The sequence below is a fragment of the Mixophyes fleayi genome, chromosome 2 (genome assembly GCF_038048845.1).
Source record: "Mixophyes fleayi isolate aMixFle1 chromosome 2, aMixFle1.hap1, whole genome shotgun sequence".
NCBI lineage: Eukaryota > Metazoa > Chordata > Amphibia > Anura > Limnodynastidae > Mixophyes > Mixophyes fleayi.
The window spans coordinates 304,775,362-304,795,227 of record NC_134403.1 but is presented as its reverse complement, the minus strand read 5'-3'; the positions used below and the strand labels follow the sequence as shown (position 1 = coordinate 304,795,227).

The 19,866-nt window shown below is 37.6% G+C and overlaps 1 protein-coding gene across 4 annotated transcripts in view; it reads right to left on the bottom strand.

Moving 5' to 3' along the window:
• Positions 1 to 6,515: 6,515 nt before the first annotated feature.
• Positions 6,516 to 19,866, bottom strand: part of ASMTL (acetylserotonin O-methyltransferase like) — a 33,248-nt gene continuing 19,897 nt past the window's right edge. For all 4 annotated transcript variants that reach the window (XM_075196495.1, XM_075196496.1, XM_075196494.1 and 1 more), the window contains exons 9-15: positions 19,025 to 19,442; positions 15,736 to 15,898; positions 12,888 to 13,069; positions 10,086 to 10,203; positions 9,412 to 9,555; positions 7,254 to 7,376; positions 6,516 to 7,160 (exon numbers count right to left, since the gene is read on the bottom strand). In XM_075196495.1, the coding sequence (XP_075052596.1) occupies positions 6,955 to 7,160; positions 7,254 to 7,376; positions 9,412 to 9,555; positions 10,086 to 10,203; positions 12,888 to 13,069; positions 15,736 to 15,898; positions 19,025 to 19,442 (1,354 nt within the window). In that variant the 3' untranslated portion in view covers positions 6,516 to 6,954. The remainder of the gene's footprint in view (positions 7,161 to 7,253; positions 7,377 to 9,411; positions 9,556 to 10,085; positions 10,204 to 12,887; positions 13,070 to 15,735; positions 15,899 to 19,024; positions 19,443 to 19,866) is intronic.

Genomic DNA, 19,866 nt, shown 5'->3' with positions numbered 1-19,866 from the left:
GTAGTGGTTAGCACTTCTGCCTTACAGCACTGGGGTCATGAGTTCAATTCCCATGGCCTTATGTGCGAGGAGTTTGTATGTTCTCCCCGTGTTTGTGTGGGTTTCCTCAGGGTGCTTCGGTTTCCTCCCACACTCCAAAAAAACCTACTGGTAGGTCAATTGGCTGCTAACAAATTGACCCTAGTCTGTGTTTTTCTGTCTGTGTGTGTGTGTTAGGGAATTTAGACTGTAAGCCCCAGTGGGGCAGGGACTGATGTGAGTGAGCTCTCTGTACAGCGCTGTGGAATTACTGGCACTATATAAACAAATGGTAATGATGATGATGAAATGCAACCCCAAACTTGCAAGGAGCCTCCACCATGTCTCTCGGCTGTGTTTGAGTGTGAGCAACAGTGTAGCAGGAAATGCACTAACGTCTTTGTGCAGCTAGAAGATGCAAAAAGTATTTCGTATTAAAAAAAAAAACAAAGAAAACATAGGACAAGACCTGATCTTTGCTAAATTTGAGCTGGTGTACAAATTCCAGCCTTTTTGCAGAGTGTAAATGGCTGTGCGCTTTTCCACAAAGAAAGCATCATCCTTAAAAAAGCACCCTTTATCTCATTTTAATAAACTCACTCTGCAAAACAAGGAGCATATGTATTTACTGCAACTTGCTCTGTTTACTTAAAAGTAGAACGTTAATGACTTAACATGTGACAAGTTTATCTACCTCAGATTGGTAAAAACGATGACAATATTTTTCCGTGCAAAAGAAAAAGAGAAGTATTTTATCTGTGCAGGATGTTTCCTCCTATGGTGTGTATATTTATTCTGTTAAATTTAAATGATACCACTTACTTCTAGATGAATATACATATCATTGTGGACACTGATAAATATCTATGCGATGGATGGTTAAGGTCACAGATAAACTGGCTCAAGAGTTTCCTGTGAGGGGAAATAGTGTTACCGGGCTTATGCTTTTGCAAGAACAGAGACATTTTCCTTACAGAGAAGGGTTTCAGAAAAACCGCAAAGCTTAGAATCTATAATTTACAATTTAATACACAATAATATAGTTTAAAATACAAGCAAACTGCATATATGAGTATAATAAAGTGACCATACATAGTAATATTGCTAACACAGTCCTGACTCCTAGTGCAAACGATATGGGGGAGAATCAGAGTCCATTACAATGATAATGTCCAGCATAATATAGATAGGTGGTGTTTTACCAGTTATAAATAGACTGGCTCTTAAGATGATCCGCACAGCGCTGTGTGCACATCCACTTGTAATTATAAACACACGATAAACGGAAAAGTTGTAACTTGATAATGAGATTGATGAATCAAATTATTCCAACTTGTGTAGGAAGCCGGTAAAGTCTCAATGAAGTTCTCCCACATGGCTCAGTTCGAAATTCAAATTCATGGATCAAAGTTCAAGTTCATAGCTCAGTTAAATCAAAAATGTTAAAATAAGCTATAAATTGTTGCTTGTTTGAGCTTAAATGACTAACGCTTTTTTTTTTACTTTGAACAATGAACATGTTGGGGCTGGGATCTGTGATGGCTACGCGGCTTTATGCAAATATAGCAGACAATTCAGACAAGGACAGTCTGAGCTGATTCAAGACAAATTGAGACTTTGGGCAGAAATCAAGGTGCACTCCCACTACATGGAGAATACATAGAGCCAATCAATTTCATTATAAAGTAGGATACTATGAACACACCATTTTCTTTAATTATTAGCAACCACTTCATTACATTACACAGAAACATCTAGTTTCAAAGACAGTATACCGCTGTTGACTGCAATAACAAATAATTACAACATATAGCTAGGAATGTTACCCTGGTATGAAAGCTAGAAAAGTGTATTTGAACACAATATAATAAAGTAATAAAGTGTCATATGCACAAGAGAGAATAGAGTCTTGACTGTTATTAATATATTCAAGTCCCACTTTCCATATAAAATGTATAAGGAAACACAAACTGCTCCACATCTCTTGTTAGCACCTTTAATAAAACAAATGAGAATTTTTCCTGTAGAAGTCAAATTGGAAATGTCAGTAAAGTAATGTGACTAGATGGCTGCAACTTCATATAATAGTTTTCAGATAGAAATTAACCTTAGTGTGTGGCTGTGGGGTTAAAAATTCAAATTATAAGCTACACTGGGAAACTGATGTGAACAATTAATTATCTTTAAGCCAAAAACTACAAATTTCACAACTGTTCTGCGCAATGTTCACTTGACGGCAAAATTTCACATTTTTCTGGCACATTTGACCTCCAGTATTCTCTTAATATTTGGAAGAATAGCCCTTGGTCAAAATTGCTGCAATCAACCACTTTCTATAGCCATGGATGAGCTTCCTGCACCTCTCTACAGGCAGTTTGTCCATTATTCTTTTGCAAACTTCTCCCAGGATTTAAATGGGCCTTTTCTGAACTGCAGTTTTCAAATATCTCCACAGGTGTTCTATGGGATTTAGATCTGGACTCATTGCTGGCCACTTCAGAACAGTCCAGAGTATTGTCTTTAACCATTCCTGGGTGCTGAAGTGTGTTTGGGGTCATTGTCTTGTCCGAAGACCCATGAACATTGACAAACATCACTGAACCTACTCCATGTTTGACAGGAGGGAAGCAAGGTGTTCTTTTCACTCTTTTATGCTTTCTGTAAATATAGGGATGATGTTCTTTACCAAGAAAAAGCTTTAGTTTGGTCTCATCTATCCACAGGACATTCTCCCAGAAGAAATGTGGCTTGTTTATGTGTATTGGTCTTTCTAAAGTCTCTCTCAACAGTGAGGCCCTCCTACCATAGAACCACCTTTCATTACGTTGACGACAGATGGTGCAAGTTAAAACTGGCATACCTTGTGCCTGAAGGCAGATTGAATCCGTTTGTCTGTTGATTTAGGTGCGTTCTTCACCATTCAAACAATCCTGCACTGCAAACTTCACAACTTCTCTTTCCAGGGAGGTTAGCTACAGTGCTATGGGCCTTAAACTTCCTAATAACGTATGGTAGAAATGGAAACATCAATGCCTCTGGAGATTGATTTGTAACTGTGAGATTGACCATGCTTGGCTACAATCTTCTGTCTAACCTCTTCAGACACAATTCTGGCTTTCCAAGCTCATTGCAGAGAATCATGTGCTGGAAATATAATTATTTCTAAATACTTATAAAAAAAAACAAAAACAAAAAAAACCTGATACAAATAAATTTGTCTGGCCCATCTGATTTCGTAGTGGAATAAATTTTCTGCTTTTTGTGTTTGATTTCACTACAAACCAAAGAAATACGTATGTGGATACCAAAATATTTTTTTAATTTAAATAAGTTTCTGCAAGATATTGCGTAATATTAGATACATTCTGAAAGAATGCCAGTGTTTTTGACCGCGACTAAGTTGTTCAATCCAATGTTTTCACCTCCAATATACAATGTTCAGAGCATCACCAGTCTTGGAATACTGGTTATAAGTCCCTTACTGTGAATGTATTCAGCCTCGGAATAAACATTAACGTTAGAATTTGAGCCTTGCGAGAGATTCCCTGGTAAGTGGGCTCTCTGGTATAAATCACATATGATATGTATGAAAATGTAGGAACAATGCATTTTATTTTACCATAAGGCCTCAAAACCATTATTTGGAGAAAGAGATGCTACATAAAACATTATTTGTGAGCTGACAGAGAGCACTGAGTGTGTATTATTTTTTTTAATTTTTATTATTTTATTTTTTCACACACTGAATATATTTATTTAAAACAAAGCAATGTATTCAGATGCTATATAGAAAGTTAGACTGCAGTGCATTCACCTTATTCGTTCTTGCAGTTAGAATTCGATTTATTACTGTTATTATAATCAAGTGTTTATAATGTGCTTTCATTTTACCCAGAGCTGTACAAATTATAAGAGGTACACAGAAATGACATACTAGTACATACCAAAGCTAAAAAGGTGAAGAAACTGCGTGCAAGAGCTTACAATCTACACTCAGACAGGTATGAACAAAGTGGGGTGCAAGCTGGTTGAAAGGGAAGGGAAACAATAATATTGGTTAATAGGGTTGCAGGAAAAAAAGAGTGTATCTGATGATCTATGAGGGGCAGGTGAAAGTGACAATTCATTTATTTAAAGAAATAAAAAGTGTAATGTTAAACCCCCTACCCCTCTACTTGCAGGACAGAAACAATATTGGATTTACCTTTAACAATTTACTATGGGTGAATAACTAGGCACGAAAGGTGCAACTTCCTATTGCAATATCCTCACTGTTCTTCCCCCAATCAGACTCTCACCCCGACAATCCATTTTACACATAGTTGCTAGATTGATTTTCCTGGCAAATCATTTTTCCACTGAGTCAGTCTCTACATCGGTTGCCTGTTTTTTTGGGGGTTTTTTACCAATCCAAAACAAAATACTTCTACTAACATACAACACCTTCACAAGATCTGCATCCTTCATCCACACACTCATAACCTGCTCCGAATCCCAGTTACTGGACTTTCTCTCAGGCTGCACCCTTTGAGGAATTACCTTCCCCACACAAGACTTGCCTCTAATCTTCAAACCTTAGAGCGTTCTCTGAAAACCCACCTCTTCTGGGAAGATCATCAAATTCAATACATTTCACCGGAGACAAAAATTGCTCACAAAATGAAAACACGAAGTTTGGCAGGCAAATGCCCCTGGATAATGCTGTTTGACTTTCACAAGTAGGTAAACTTCATTCTCTATTCTGGTTTAGAATAGGTCCTTTTTAGTTGTCAAGTAATAACACAAAAATAATGTATTATAAATCTTAATAAAAAATGTAATTTTTAATTGACCCTAAAATTATTTGTTTTATTAAAGGTGAATGTTACCAAGTTAATGTCAGGGTTGGTGAGGAGTGAAATAAATCTGTTAATTAAATGAGAATGCAACTAATTTAATGTTGGGACGGATGGAATAGGGGTATGTCCATTTTCTAAATGGGAATGCTATATATTTATTGTTGGGGCTGGCTGCAGGAGACATCGGGTCAGTTTATTAAATGTGTATGCTGTTTAATGTTGGTGCTGATTGGGGGTAGGAAGGCTTATTTATTAAATGTAAACACTAATGTTGATTGGTGAGGGAAGAAGGCCTAATTATTAAATGTGAATAGTAACCATTTTCCAAACAGGGCCCAAACGTTCCAGGATCTGGTCAAGCAGCAACGGAGTTTAAGACACTGGCAACAGCACCAGGTAGGAATGTCCCCTCTGGCGGTACATTCTCCCGAGTGTGTGCGCCAGAGCTCTGTCTTGCCAAAGGCACAAAAATGTTTAGTTATGACTGATGCCACCACAGTATATCCACTAGTTTCTTCAGTACTAAATCCTACCATCAAACCACCCACACTCCAGGAAAAAGATGAGTTAAACAGAGACTTAGCAATTCATTTTCTTATGTTGTGAAAACCATCACAACATTTCAGGAGTGAAAGTGTAATCACAAATTGTCTATTCGATTGGCATGTGAGCCACTTGTAAATCATTTACCAATGAAATGCCATTTATAGAGAATAATGGTGCCACCTGGAGCTTCAGAGCCACATTAGCTCCACCCACTCACGTGTGGAGTTTGGCATAAGTCGCTGGGAGAAAGAAATAGTGGTACCCAAGCAAAGGTATGTCTGCAGGAAAGATACTCCATTTGTCCATAATGAAATAATAGACTAGACGCCTGCTTTTATTACTATTTCCCCAAAATGTGTGAACTATACTGATGAAGTTTCTGTTACAAAGAGTAAGCATAATAACCTACAAGCTTTTTAATCACAATTTGGTCAAAAGGCTGCGGGACATCAGAGACTGGCTCCATTGTTGGTCCTTGTAACGTTTTACTACTGCGATGCTTCAGTTAATGGGACTTGCAATCTGGTATCTAGAATTTGAACTGATATATACAACCTTATAGGGTTTCATGGTAATGGTCTAAGTGAAACTATAGCATATTGGGGCTTTCCTTTTGCCTTCAAATACTTGTAATGTCAAACACCTTTACAATAATCCACTTGGCCGTGTAGTTTGCTTACTGGGTATAGGCAAACATAGTAACTGAGGTTTCATTCCCTTTTGTACTATAACGTTTTGTCTTTCAGCAGTGGCTCGTCAATTCTAAACAGTGACTTCTGATGACAACACTGGAACTTCAATGCACCTATGTAGTCATAAGCTTCTGTTTTGATAAAATAGTTTAGCTTAACCTCATTCAGAGCCGAAATGACTTATGAGAGGCAGAGAACATTAGGACTGTTTTTATTGCATGCAAAACTTGTGTATGAAGTTTTTTTTAAACACAGGGAAAAGTGTGTCTAAAAGTGCCAGCAAAGTCTAACTGGGAGGTGCAAAATTTGCCCCAATAAGAATATTGGAAGAGATCCAATCTATGCAAACTTAGAGCTGGTGCAAAGGCCAAATGTTTTTGTGCAAAACAAGGAATACAAATCAAAGGAATAAAATGCATACTTCACCCAATAAATCACAATTTAATTCTACAACTGTGTGTGGCATTTACATATATTTTCCTATATTTAGCCATTTTTGGCCATATTGCCATACTGTCCACAGGGCAGAGATTCATCGAGAACATTTAAAAATCTCAAGCATGAAAGGAAATGTCCATATCATCCTATAAGCTTTTTTTTTTTTTATTGATCATTGCAAAATTTTGTAATAGATTCTATGTAACACATTTGCTGGTACAATGTTACTATAAGAAATTCCTGTCTCCTTTTAAATACAAGGTAACAAATATAACTCATTACTATATTTTAATCAGCTCGATTTGCTGAAACAATTTTACTATGGTATATGTTCCAAAGCCAATATCCACTGGTAGGAATGACATAATTAAAATAGTAAAAAATTAACAATTAAGAACCTTTTCTAATCCTCCTTCAAGCAATTAGATTTTTATAGCTAGAATTGCATCTAATACATTGCCTGTTTTCTTGATTTGTACACTATTAAATCCATGAACCTCTAAAAGCTTCTTGTATTCACTTCCACTCCTCTGCGATCCTTCACTCATGCTGAGAGACTGTAACAGTGCTCTTGGTTCCTTTTTGTCTTCATCAAGGACAATTTCAGCAATAAGCAAGGCATTTCTACCTACAAAAAGTCACAGCAAATTGAGAAGAATAATGAAAAAAATAGTCATACTTAATTACACTTATGTTGCACAGTTGTTATCTATGTTTTTACCTGGACAACAAGCTTCAGATAACTTCTTCAAAATGCAATTTAAATTTCCCTCTGGCAGATCATGCAAGACTCTTGAAAGGATGTATAGCTCAGCCTCAGGAAGTGCGTCTTCTAAGAAGTTACCTATTATAGCAGTCAAGGCAAGATAAGACTTGGTTACAAAACGGCTTAAAAGTAAGGTAGATGTATATACATATTGTCCTGCCATAGACATCTGTAAATACTAAAGTAGCAGTAATGGGTCCTGCACCCTCATGCTGCACAACACATCCTATTCCATAATTGTGTGCACACTTCTGTAGCAGGCAGTATATGCTACACAAAAAGAGGATTTTTCCCACTCACTGTAAAATCCATTTGGAAGGCACTGTCTACTATAGGGTATAGAGGGTGCTGTGCTAGGAGTAAGGCACTACTACACTAAAGACTGGTCTGGCCTGCTTTTCCTCCTCTTCTATGCGGAGGCCCATCAGTTAATTAATGAACAAAGCCTCAAATCAAACAAGAACCACACTTACAACAGAAGAAAGAACATAAAGGGGTCAGAGTGTAGTGTGTCCCAAATTAATTCAGATAAATGGATTTTACGGTGAGCACAAAAATCCTCTTTTCCTATTTATTCCATTTAGTGGAAACTGATGATCATGGGGACATACCAAATTCAGACACTTGTCTCGCTGAAGCGATGGCCAGGAAGTAGGACACCTTCCATGTTAGAAACTTGAAGTCAATGGATTCAAGAGGCATGAATGGCAGCTTCCATAGTGCAGAAAGGACCAAGTTCAGATCCCGTAATCCTACAGGCGGTTACACATAAAGAACCCCCCCCCCTCCCCCCGAAAGACAGGTCTGGACATCAGGTATAGTAGCCAGTGGTAATTTTTCAAAGAAGCCAGTCTCCTGGCTTTAATCATGGTCTGGATGCCCTTCTTAGATAGACCCTGTGTGGTTTCCTATATGCCCATAAAACATGCGTATCTCCATATCGCTATGCAGGATTGATCACTGAACGTGAATTTGTCCACCATGCAAGTATAGGGACTTCAAGTTTGGGATAGGCCAGAGGAAAGTTCAGTTTCTGAACAAGAAATCACCCCTAAAAGAAAGAACCTCCTCCTCCATCATGGTTGCCTTCTATACCACAAATGTCCCTGGTGTGGGGCTTACCATGATCAGCCCCTATCAGACAATCCCCCAGCTACCTGATGATCCAACACTGTGATTGGCGTGCCTCTGCTCTTCTGCAAAGGCACTTTGTTGTCAGTAGCCGGGGGAGAGATTGCAGCCAGCCTTGTCTCAGCTGTGGACTCCCTGATGTGGTCCAATACTGCACCGGCCAAATCCTGGGTCCCTGGTAGCAGATATGAGCAGCTGACCCTAGTCCAGGACAAAGTATCGATGGAGAGTCTGCTTGTGATAATGAAGCTGTGACAGCACCTAACTAAAAATGCCCTACTTCTTGGGTACCAATTTAAAAACGGATGGATATTCATACAGTGGGCATAGAGGGGAGGAGCAGGCTAGACAAGTCTTTAATGTAGTAGTGCCTTACTCCCAGCATATTGTCCTCTTTACACCATGGTAAGCAGTGTTCCCCAAATGCAATTAATGAGAAATAAGAAGCATTTCCTCCCGAACAAGGCCATGGCAGGTGTGTCAACCTAAGCAGATACAGCATTTAAAATGCTTACTACATAATAGACACGTAGATATACAAAGAATAAAATGCATTTAATTCAAAATACATCTATGGTGGTCTCTCAACCTGTTAAAAGTCTAAAATATATTAATTGAAGTACTGAAAAATGCTTAAAAAGAATTATACAGCAGGTAAAAAGTGGTTAAATGATGAGTAACAGAAAACCATTTAAAATATGCATATTGTTTGTCTTTACCATTATTTTTATTTAGAAATGGAGAACTCAATGTAGGCGTACTGATTTATGCAACTTCCTTTTTCTAAATAGATATTTCCTATTTTTTTCTTTTGAACACAGACCACAGATGCAATATACTACAAAAACTTAAAAGCTATAGCGTTCCTGGCGACAGGGCATCTTTAATACTAGCATTGGAACTTCTGATAACATTTACAAAAAAAACAAAAACGGTACCCCACTTCAGTAATTATGTGTGCAAAGGAAAAAAAAAAAAATACCTGACGTAAATGTCACACGACCGGTATCCAATGTTGAAGGTTCAAAGTAAGAAGTATTTTTAATAACTTCAGGTAGATCAAATACATTGACTCTCATTTCTGGGTATACACAAACCAATTCATGAGCAAGGGCACCAGTGCAACCTTCAAAAATATGAACAGTTAAAAATAGTTATTACACTTTTTGTAACTAGATTGTTATCAGTTTCTTCTTAACAGATGTGTAAAATTAATGAGGAGAGTAAGGTTAAAGTTAATGAAGGCTGTAGGCAGTGTTTTTGTTTTCTTACAACCACTGAATGTAATGAATGATCAACCTATCCCATCCATAACTTTATAGTAGAGCTTTTTTGACAGCTCTCCTCTCTCCCTTCTGTCAGGGCTGTGGGACTTGTAGCTGCATTCCAGGTAAGATCTAGAGGAGGAGATCCTACAAACTAGCAGGGGTTGTACAAAAGTATTTAATGTCTTATAATTCACAAGATCTCATCATATATCAACATATATTTGTTATCCTAATGCTGCAATGTTACTAATTAGCCCACGCAAACAACAAGAACTACAAGGCTTTTCTTTGGCCCTCTCTATTTATCTTCTATATATCTATAGATATACAGTATATACCATTGTGTGAGAAAAAATGTGAAGAGCAAGAGAAGGAACATAAACCATACCCCCTAAATCACACACGGAACTGAACTTCGAAAGGTCAAAAGCTGTTGCTAGATCTCTCGCTGTGATTTTAAGCATGCAGTGTATCGCCCTCAAACAGCGTTCTTTCGCTTCAGGTCCCTTGTAATAAAAATACAAAATAAAAAAAGATTACCACACTGACGGCAGAGTAAAGCAAGCAACAACTTTGAAAGGGTATTATATTAAAATACATTATTAATATATGAATAAATTACAATATTTTAGCCTTGTAAATGCTATACTGAAGGATGACCACACCAAAACTAGGCTGTAAAAAAATAAAAATTATTATAATAAACATTTACTTTAAATGGATTTTTTTTTTTAAATTTTTTGTGAAACCTTTTTATAACGGAAATGTGTGCGACATCATAGTTCTTAGGGTGAAATCTGCAAGACATCGGAACAGAATGGGAGAAATATAAGATCTCTCTAGCTGTTTTGAACCCAAGTCAGCACTCTACATAGGTCTCAACTAGAAGAGTTACAACTCTTCACTGCAACAAAAATCAAAACAAATTTCACACACACACACACACGAATCCATTTTACAATAATGCTGTAATGCAATATTTCAATAAATTGGTGGGAACAGCTAATTAGCCCTCTTGGTACCAATTGTAGCCAAGAGGGCTACAATTAGCACTGCCCCTCAATATTCAATTTTTTTGTTACACAAGTGATGGCTTGACAGTGTTTTCTACCCCTAAATCCTCATGCTGCAATATGTATTAAGGTGAATATTCAGTAAACTACAGTTTTGTATCAAACAATACATGCCAAAATTATGTCTGTCAATATGGGACCTGTTCCAATATCTTCTTATTTGCTGAAGTCCACTATGACAAATATTGATATTTTAGATATATTTTTAAATTTAGCAAGTGCATTTTAAATTAACTCCACATGGGAAGGGGGACAGTTAACTGCGCTATCTATAATTATTCAACCAACCAATGGTGATGGTGAAAGAGGTGCAGTCACATTGTATTCAAATACAACACTTGCTTTCTAACAAAGTCCTATAAGTGTAGTACCAACATTGGCTGTCAAATAGATTATATATGAAACAGTATGGGTATACAATGAGACATAAGTAACAATTTTTTTCTTCCCAATGTTTTTAACAGGACACCATATATTTCTTGTAAAACCAAATGTATCTAAACCAACTTACAGGAATGAAAAGAGAATCAATCCTCCTGTGCTCTCTAATGGCACAATAGGGTGCTCTCTAATGGCACAAAAGGAAAGCAACATCTCATAAAAACTAATACAAACAGAAGTTGTTCACAATTGTCAAACTGCTCACGTAGAAAGGGCAAAGTATGGTGGGTACAAATATACCACAAGTGGATAGGGAACATATGGTTAATTTGACAAAAAGCATGGTACTTGCTACTCAATTTGAAACCAAGTAATTATGTATTCCATGAGCTGCAGCACAGAAGACATGTTTACTTGATGCTTTACTGAGGCGATATATATAGGATGATCCTACTTCATCATTGACAAGCTGGGTGGGCTCCTAGGAAAAATCTTCCAAAATGATGTACAATGTCACCAAAGTGAAGTCAGAGCGGCTTCAATAAACCACAGTGGCATGCTACATATATTCTATCCATATTATTAAGACATTCTCACCCGACCTGTCTAAATCACGCAGTCCTATTGAAAGGCTTATACTGCAGTTCATGAAATAAAATATGTTGCTCCATTTATAATTAAGTGCTGGCGCTATACTCTTTCACCTTTAATAAAAAGATAGGGGAAAAGGTAGGTTTGACAGGCAAAAGCTATATATATGATGGCCATAAGATAGTGGTGGACATAAGGCAGCTATGCTGGGCACTGGCTATATACGATGGGCAAAGGGCTGTGTGAGCATGAAGTATATTATGATGGCAAGGCTGTCTATAGTGACAATTAGGCTATTATTCTGGGCATGGCACTGCATGTGGGAAGCATTTACTTTTTGCCATTCTTCACATGTATCTACATTTACGTAGTTGGAACACTTATGCGCATATTCAATTGTTGGCGTTTTCCGCAGCGGAAAAAGTATTACCGTTATTACTAAGCCGGATTTCAGCTCGCAGCTCCGAGCCGGGAGCTGAAATCCAGTGTGAAATGTACCGTAATAGCGGTATTTACGTGCACTATTACCGTAATGACGGTAATAGTGCGCGCACCGCGTTACTTTAGACAGTAAAGCCAACAATTGAATATGCCCCTTAGGATGTCCTTTATTGCAACACAAAGAATATTAAATATTTACTTGCTTGCTATACATGCTTGATTTACTTAAATCCACACTTGCCACACAGGGCAGACCATTTTCATAACACTACGATCCTCGTGGTATCTGGCCCTCCTTCTTTTAGGTATTAAAAACTGTGACCCCTTTTCCTTAAGTTGGATAGCGCTGTCCTTTAGGAATGCTTATACTTCAGTTATTAAACATAAATGAAGTAAAATATTATATATTTAAGTGGTGGTGCTGTGCTTTTTCACCTTTATAACGTTTTTTTTTTGCAATTAGATAAGTTGATCGAATCATAATTAAAGGAATCCATTAGGGTTTCTTGCAGCTGGTCCAGAGTAATAACTCCTATGTGCCAATACGAATATGTAGGCCAACAGATAAGTAAACATTAGATTAATACAGCATTGTCACAGAGATAGATAGAGATATATATATATATATATATATATATATATAAAACATACACAGATATACACACACGCTAATTTGAGATGAACAAATTCCATTGTGTTCTTACATGGCAGTGCTCAGGTATCCCCTTGCAGGCTTTTTGGTGTTGGCCTATTCCTGCTACTACAGAAGATTCCAGATGTGTAAAGTGTGACCACAAATGGTCATTGCAATGCATAATATATCCATGGATTGAATATTCTGAATCAGAAACCAGATATGTATTTGCTATATCAGTGTTATTATACACTAAAAAGAAAAAAGAACTAGGTTACAAGTACATAAATACAGCATGACCTAGAGATGATTTTACTTTGCAGAACATAGAATAAAATGAAACAAAATGTTAATGACAGATAATGATCAACTGCCCTTCTAATTTGCCCATTTTGTACCACACTGAACAACGGTGTTTGCTTCTATGTATTCTTTAGGATGGTGGCCTACCCTAAACCCATAGTATTTTCCCCAGCTATGACACTTAAGTGGCCAAATTGGAGAGATCCAGCAGATTTCTGCAGATGACACAGGATAGACAGCAGTTATCAGGCAGAACAGGTTTCCTGGCAAGCCTGAAGATCATCCACAGGATTTTGATCATTCACAGACACATCATCCATTTTGGGGGCACTCAATGTATCATTATTTGTTTTTACCACAACCTGCTCACCCACGAACATATAGGAGGGCAGCTCTAAGGGCAATGTCACATGGGAACTTAAAAGTAAAAAGGTGCAGTGTACATCAGCACTAAATGACTCCTGTGGTGACATGCTGAAGAGATAAGAGAACGCTCTTCCTGTCACACAAGAGCTCAGACCACGTTGCATGCAAGGTTTTTAAAATTACTCAAAACTTTTACAGTGGTCATTTTTGTATCATACAAGTGATTTAGACTTTATAGCAATCCCTGCAATACACAATGTTGAAACATTTATTTCATTGGTGCTAATTGTGAAAAAGACTGCTTCATCTGTACGGTTATCAATGATGTGTCTGGGAACCTCTGCCCTATTATAATACCACAAGTTGCAAAGAATGAAACTTTAATACATTTAGAGAATATATTCTTCCATTTCTACAGACAGTCCTACTTTTGAAGATTAGTCCCTGGAACACCCTTCGTCAATTTCCATGATCCTTAAAGGGGGTTTAAATTCAGAGCAATGTGTCTCCTGAACAGTCCGCGAAGGCACATCTGCACGATCTTCAGGCTGAAAACTCAGCTCATTTTTTCTCACTCCTCATAGAGGTGCGCAGAAGAATGAGCAGAGATCCCTTACTACCGTACTAACAAGCAATATGCGTAACCGGACTTCAAGGCAATGTTCTGTGGCACATCGCTCTAAACTGAATTAAAGGGCTATTAAACCCAACAATTAAGTTGGTTTTATATAAAATTAAGAACTACTAATAACATTGCCAAATAAATATATAAAAACTCCTATACGATAATAGAGTTGTGTTTGACATTCTATTTAGATTTGCCATGTTGGCTAGTATATGTCATTGTTCATTTCTGGAAAAGGGAGGATAAAAGTGGCTCGCTGCAGTGTCTTTCAACTGGATTACTAATAGGAAGTGTGTTGCATGCAGGATAATAACTCCCCCACGATCACAACTTCAGTCCTTACATGCTCCAAAAAATGTTTACATCTAAGGGGCATATTCAATTCCGATCCCGATTCGCGGGATCGCACCGGAACGGCCGCGAACCTAATCCGCGGTACCGCAATAACGTGGATTTTCCATAGGGCTGCGTACGAAAATCCGCGTTATTGTGATACCGTATTACCAGCAGTAGTGCGCATTTTCCGCGGTGATCGGATCGGAATTGAATATGCCCCTATATTTGTAAATACCCAAAATACACACCCAGGTTCTTTAAGTGCATACTGTAGGCACATTCTTTCATTTTGCTTTTTCAGACCAGATTTATGAGGCTTAGCCTGTAGCCCTGAAATGTTTGTTTTTGTGAATTTCTGTATAGTGTGTAGAAATTGTATCAAAATCCGGTCAAGTGGTTAGGTCATGGCAGCTGGTAGAGTCCTATGTCTGTTGTACAGACTATAGAGTGTCTATATCATTTTGGTTAAGTGACTACTACTGACAATCTGTATACATTCATTTAAAGGTTTGCAACATAGCAATGCAAATTATTGCACTCTCATTTCTGGGTAAATGCACCCAGTTTTACTGGTAATCACTTGGATTTACGGGTCAAGATGGCAGCATCTACCTGGGCTCTGAAGTTTGTATTATCTGCATGGAGGGGCTGGGCAGAGTGTAAAGTGTGGAATAGGCGCACAACTGTGGATGGACTTTGATCTGAATTTTTTTCTGTCTATAATGTTCTACAACAGTTTTCATAAATGTGCTGCAGTGTATTTAGAGTATAAAAGAAGCTGCAGCTCATCGCAACCAGATGTTTTCATTTTCAAAGCTGTACTAGGAAAATGACAGACTGCATCTGATTGGTTTCTATGGGATACAGCCTTTTTTCTTTAAAAAAAAAACAAAAAACTTTGCAACAGTTATCATAAAATTCCCCCCACTGGATTCTACTCCATAATGCTGAATAAGAGACACACAACCATGGCACATTAACCACACTAAGCAAGACTATTTATTAGTCCAGAAAGTGTCACTGGTGGTAATTTTATGTAGAGTCAGACTCATTTCTATACAAAGCCGGTATCTGCTCCAACAATTCTGCCCTCATTCCTGACATTTTGTTCACCTCAGACCTCTTACTAAACTTCACACTATACACAGAATTCAGTTCATAACAGTTGATTCACTTGTGACAAACAATTGTATACAGCAATACTTCCATATTCTGATAGATTTCTTGCTTTCATTTTGAATTCTTCAAGACTAACATTACACAGAAATAAATTACCACTAAGATTCACCTTGATGAGTTTTCTCCAACAGGCCAAGGGCAACACAGGCATCAAGAAGCCTTTCAGTTCCATCTACAGAAGCATTAATCTTATCTGCAATTTCCATGGCCTTCAGCGCACCTTTATCTTTCAACTTATCAAAGACCTTCAGTTTAGATGCTGCAAACAATGTCTGATAAAAAAAAAAAAAAAAAATACAAGCAGAGGAAATCAGAGAGCTCGACATTTATCTACATTGCACAGATGGACAAGGTTTATATTGGTGGAAGGGTATGCAGTGTAGGTTTTAAAAATACATCATTTTATATCTTTATATAAATATACAAAATGTCAAGGGGGGGGCGGTCTGCACACCCTAATTTCCAAATATATTAAAAAAGGTGCTACACAGCTGTGACAAAGTGCCATACACAATCCAAGATGCAGGCGCACTCTAAGTGCGTAGGTCTAAGTGAGCATTTTAGGTATGTCACTTCTGGGGGTTTTTACAATAACGTGGAAAACGACATTTGCGAAAGTAACATGCAACCACGCAAAATGATTTCAGACCGTTAAAATGATGTGAAAATTTCCGCAATTCTTTGGCACTCCACTGCAAAATGAATATTTTGGTCTTGAGGAAACATATCCAACATGTCAGATGTGATTTATTATTTCAGAGAGAAAAAAAATATTACACAGTGCAAAGTTAAGGCATTCCAAATTTGATGTTTTTTCCCCACATTACAATATTTGGACATCAGTGTATTTTGTACCCTGCATCTTGTAAGCAGTACAAGATACAGACTTTTTGTAAAATAAGATATATAGCTCACAGCATGAAAGCTCAACAAGAAATTAATAAACAAAGGTGGCTTTGACATTTGTTTCTATGTCCTATGGTTCCAGAGACGGAAGCATTTTAGGGGTCTATTCATCAGGCTTGCGTTCAGGATATCCAAGAGGCTGACTTTTCACTTTTGTGTGTGAGACAAATAGGTTTTGCATACTTGGTTTATGTCTACTGTATAATACTAATGACCATGTTGTCTTATTATGTGTGGTGCTGGGAGTGGGGAAGATTTGGAGTTAAAGTTTTGAACTCTAGCACCAAATACCAAAGGGCCAGGCTTTTGTCACGGAGTGATTTAGAACATATTTTATTAGACGTCCCAACAACCATACTGAGGTGCAGGAACACAGAGCAGCAAATCAGATTGTAGTTACCATCGTTTGTAGCACACTTCATAAAAAGCTAAAATATCAATTACTGCTATGAGTTATAGGCACTGACTCACCTATTATATTAAATAAATCCGACTGTATGTATGTATGTATGTATGTATGTATGTATGTATGTATGTATGTATGTATATATATATATATATATATATATATATATATATATATATATATATATGTATATATATATATGTATATGTAAATAAAATCATACTATTCTTGCAGAACTAACAAATGTATTTTGGTAAAATAATATGTAGAAATCATAGCAATAAATCATGACTTTCATTTATAAAGACTTAATAGTGCCGTTATATTATATTTCCAGATATTTCTCCAATTTATTTCTAATAAATGTGTATTTTGTATGTGCTCTCCATGTGTTTAAATGAGCATACGCTCAAAACTACATAACACAAACAATTTCGTTTTCCCAGAAAGGAATGTAGTACTTTGTATATCCAAATTAGCCGTAATCATTAGCAACTGCACCTAAGTTTCATAACTACAAAAAAACTATTTAACTTTTCTTTATCTAGAGTAACAATATGCAAATGACTGAATAGCTAAACCCAGATTTCATTAAAAAAGTATTTGAAAGTAATCCCCATATCCATTTATCTGTTCCCACCCCTAAAACCATCTTCTCTCATTTTGCTGTTGGAGGTTCCCACTTAAATCAGGTTAAAAGGACCCGATCTCCGGTTAGGACTCAGCCTAACATTTAACCCTGTCTCTTTTCTGGCCATCATTAGCAGCCCGATGTTAAATGTGTGATAAATGTTGGCTCAAGGACATTGAATATTGGCAGTCAAAAGCCAATATTACGACATGGTGGGCCAAAAGGCCTGAATTTAACAGGGACACTTACAGTGCAGAGGAATGATGGCCCATAGGCACACTGAAAAACATATGTTAAAATGATAAAAAGTGGAATGGGGTATCACAGTGTAATTTTTCCAAACGTCAAATTAATATTGTCTTTTCTGTATGTTTTTGAAACCGTGCAATGTATCAAAGTAAAAAATACACATTAAGCCACGTTTTTTTTTCCAAACTAGCAGATACATCAATGCCTTTTACTTTAGAAGTTGAAAAAAATGTCGTTGTCTAATCTAAGGCCATGTACAAACCAGTGGTAATCAGCATATCGATGCCGACTACCCCGACAAGACTTACCCCGACGTCTTCACATTGAACGGCTCCTTCCCGACATGGCTCCAGGACGACTGATGTGACAACAGACTGCAAGGCATTGCGACGAATGAAGAAGCCGGCGAGAGTTGATGACGTCACTGGTGACCGCGACGCTGTTATTGGTGCTGTTAAGGGGGTAATGTAAGTATGCGGTCTTGGACAATGTACAACTCCTTGCAAAAATGCCTTGCAGTCGGTTGTCACATCATTTGTCCTGGAGCCTGGTTGGTGGGAAGAAGCCATTCGCTGTGAAGACGTCAGGTTAAGTTGTCGGAATAATCATCATCATTATTCCGTACCCCACCCGTACATACAGCTGTTTTTATGAGAGACAGAGAGAGAGACAGAGAGAGAGACAGAGAGAGAGACAGACAGAGAGACAGACAGAGAGAGAGACAGACAGAGAGAGAGACAGACAGAGAGAGAGACAGACAGAGAGAGAGACAGACAGAGAGAGAGACAGACAGAGAGAGAGACAGACAGAGAGAGACAGACAGAGAGAGACAGACAGAGAGAGAGACAGAGAGAGAGAGAGACAGAGAGAGACAGATTTATAGATTATTCCATAGAGATAAATTAAGAGCGGACTGTGGACAAGGACTTTTTACAGAGACGTGTGGATTTCAAAGCAAGAATGGGGGAAAGTAGAAGATGCTCCTAGCATATTCAGAAAATGGTGCATACCAGATAAATATTAACATTTCCTAAACAATCGATATCTACGATCATAGTATGATAAAAAATAAAACTGGGTCAGCTGTACTTGCAATTATGTCTCCATTAGCCAGAGCCTTCAGAGACCTTTCCACAAAAATGTTCCTGGTAGTAGCTCCATTTGGTTTATAAGTATTACAAATTTTTGATGCAAAAATTACAGTACCTTAGATGCTTTGAAGCCATCCAGAAGTTCATAAATCTTTGAGGGTAGTTGAAGAGATTTGTTAGGCCTTTCTTCAATGCCATTTTGAAGCGCTGTAGTACATGGAAGAGAGGATGCAGAATTACTAGCGCTATAGACAAAATTCTTAAGTCCTTTCTTTCTCTCATGAGTCTTGCTGGGAGAAGAAGTAGTAGAGTCGTCTTTTTCCACATCACTGAGGTTCTCAAAGCTCTCGACATAAGGAATGGAGTCATGCTTCACCCTGTGTATGGCTTGTTTAGGTGGTGGGTAGTAGATCTCTGCAAGTTTTTTGCAGAAGTGATTCAGAGGAAAACCAACTACATTTAGGAAATCTCCATGTACACTTTCTACTAACATTCCTCCAAGAGACTGAATCCCATAGCCACCTGCTTTGTCCCTACAAAACATTATTTTGAGAAGAATGTATTTTTAGTGTAATATTTAAATTATCAAAATCAAGACATCTTCGTTGACTTATTTTACTGTTAACACTGTAAATTTACTACAGAAAGAGTAACCCTTCACAGTTTATAGACAAAACTTGTTAAAGTGGACCTGTTACCAGGTTCTATTATGTTATTTTTTGCTTACTACATTAATGTCAGATCTAACAGTACCCCGTTCATGTCGAGGGAGAGTATTGTTTTCAAAGTGCTACGCTCTCTATTGGACAGGGCTTCCTCCAGCAAGCACAGCAGGAGACCTGTGAGGTATAGAAAAAGTCAGCCCCAAAAGAGAATTCAATACTCTGACAGCCCAACTTGCCTTTCAAAGTAATTTTTCGACTGCACTATGATAGCTATAGAATCTGGTTCCTCTTT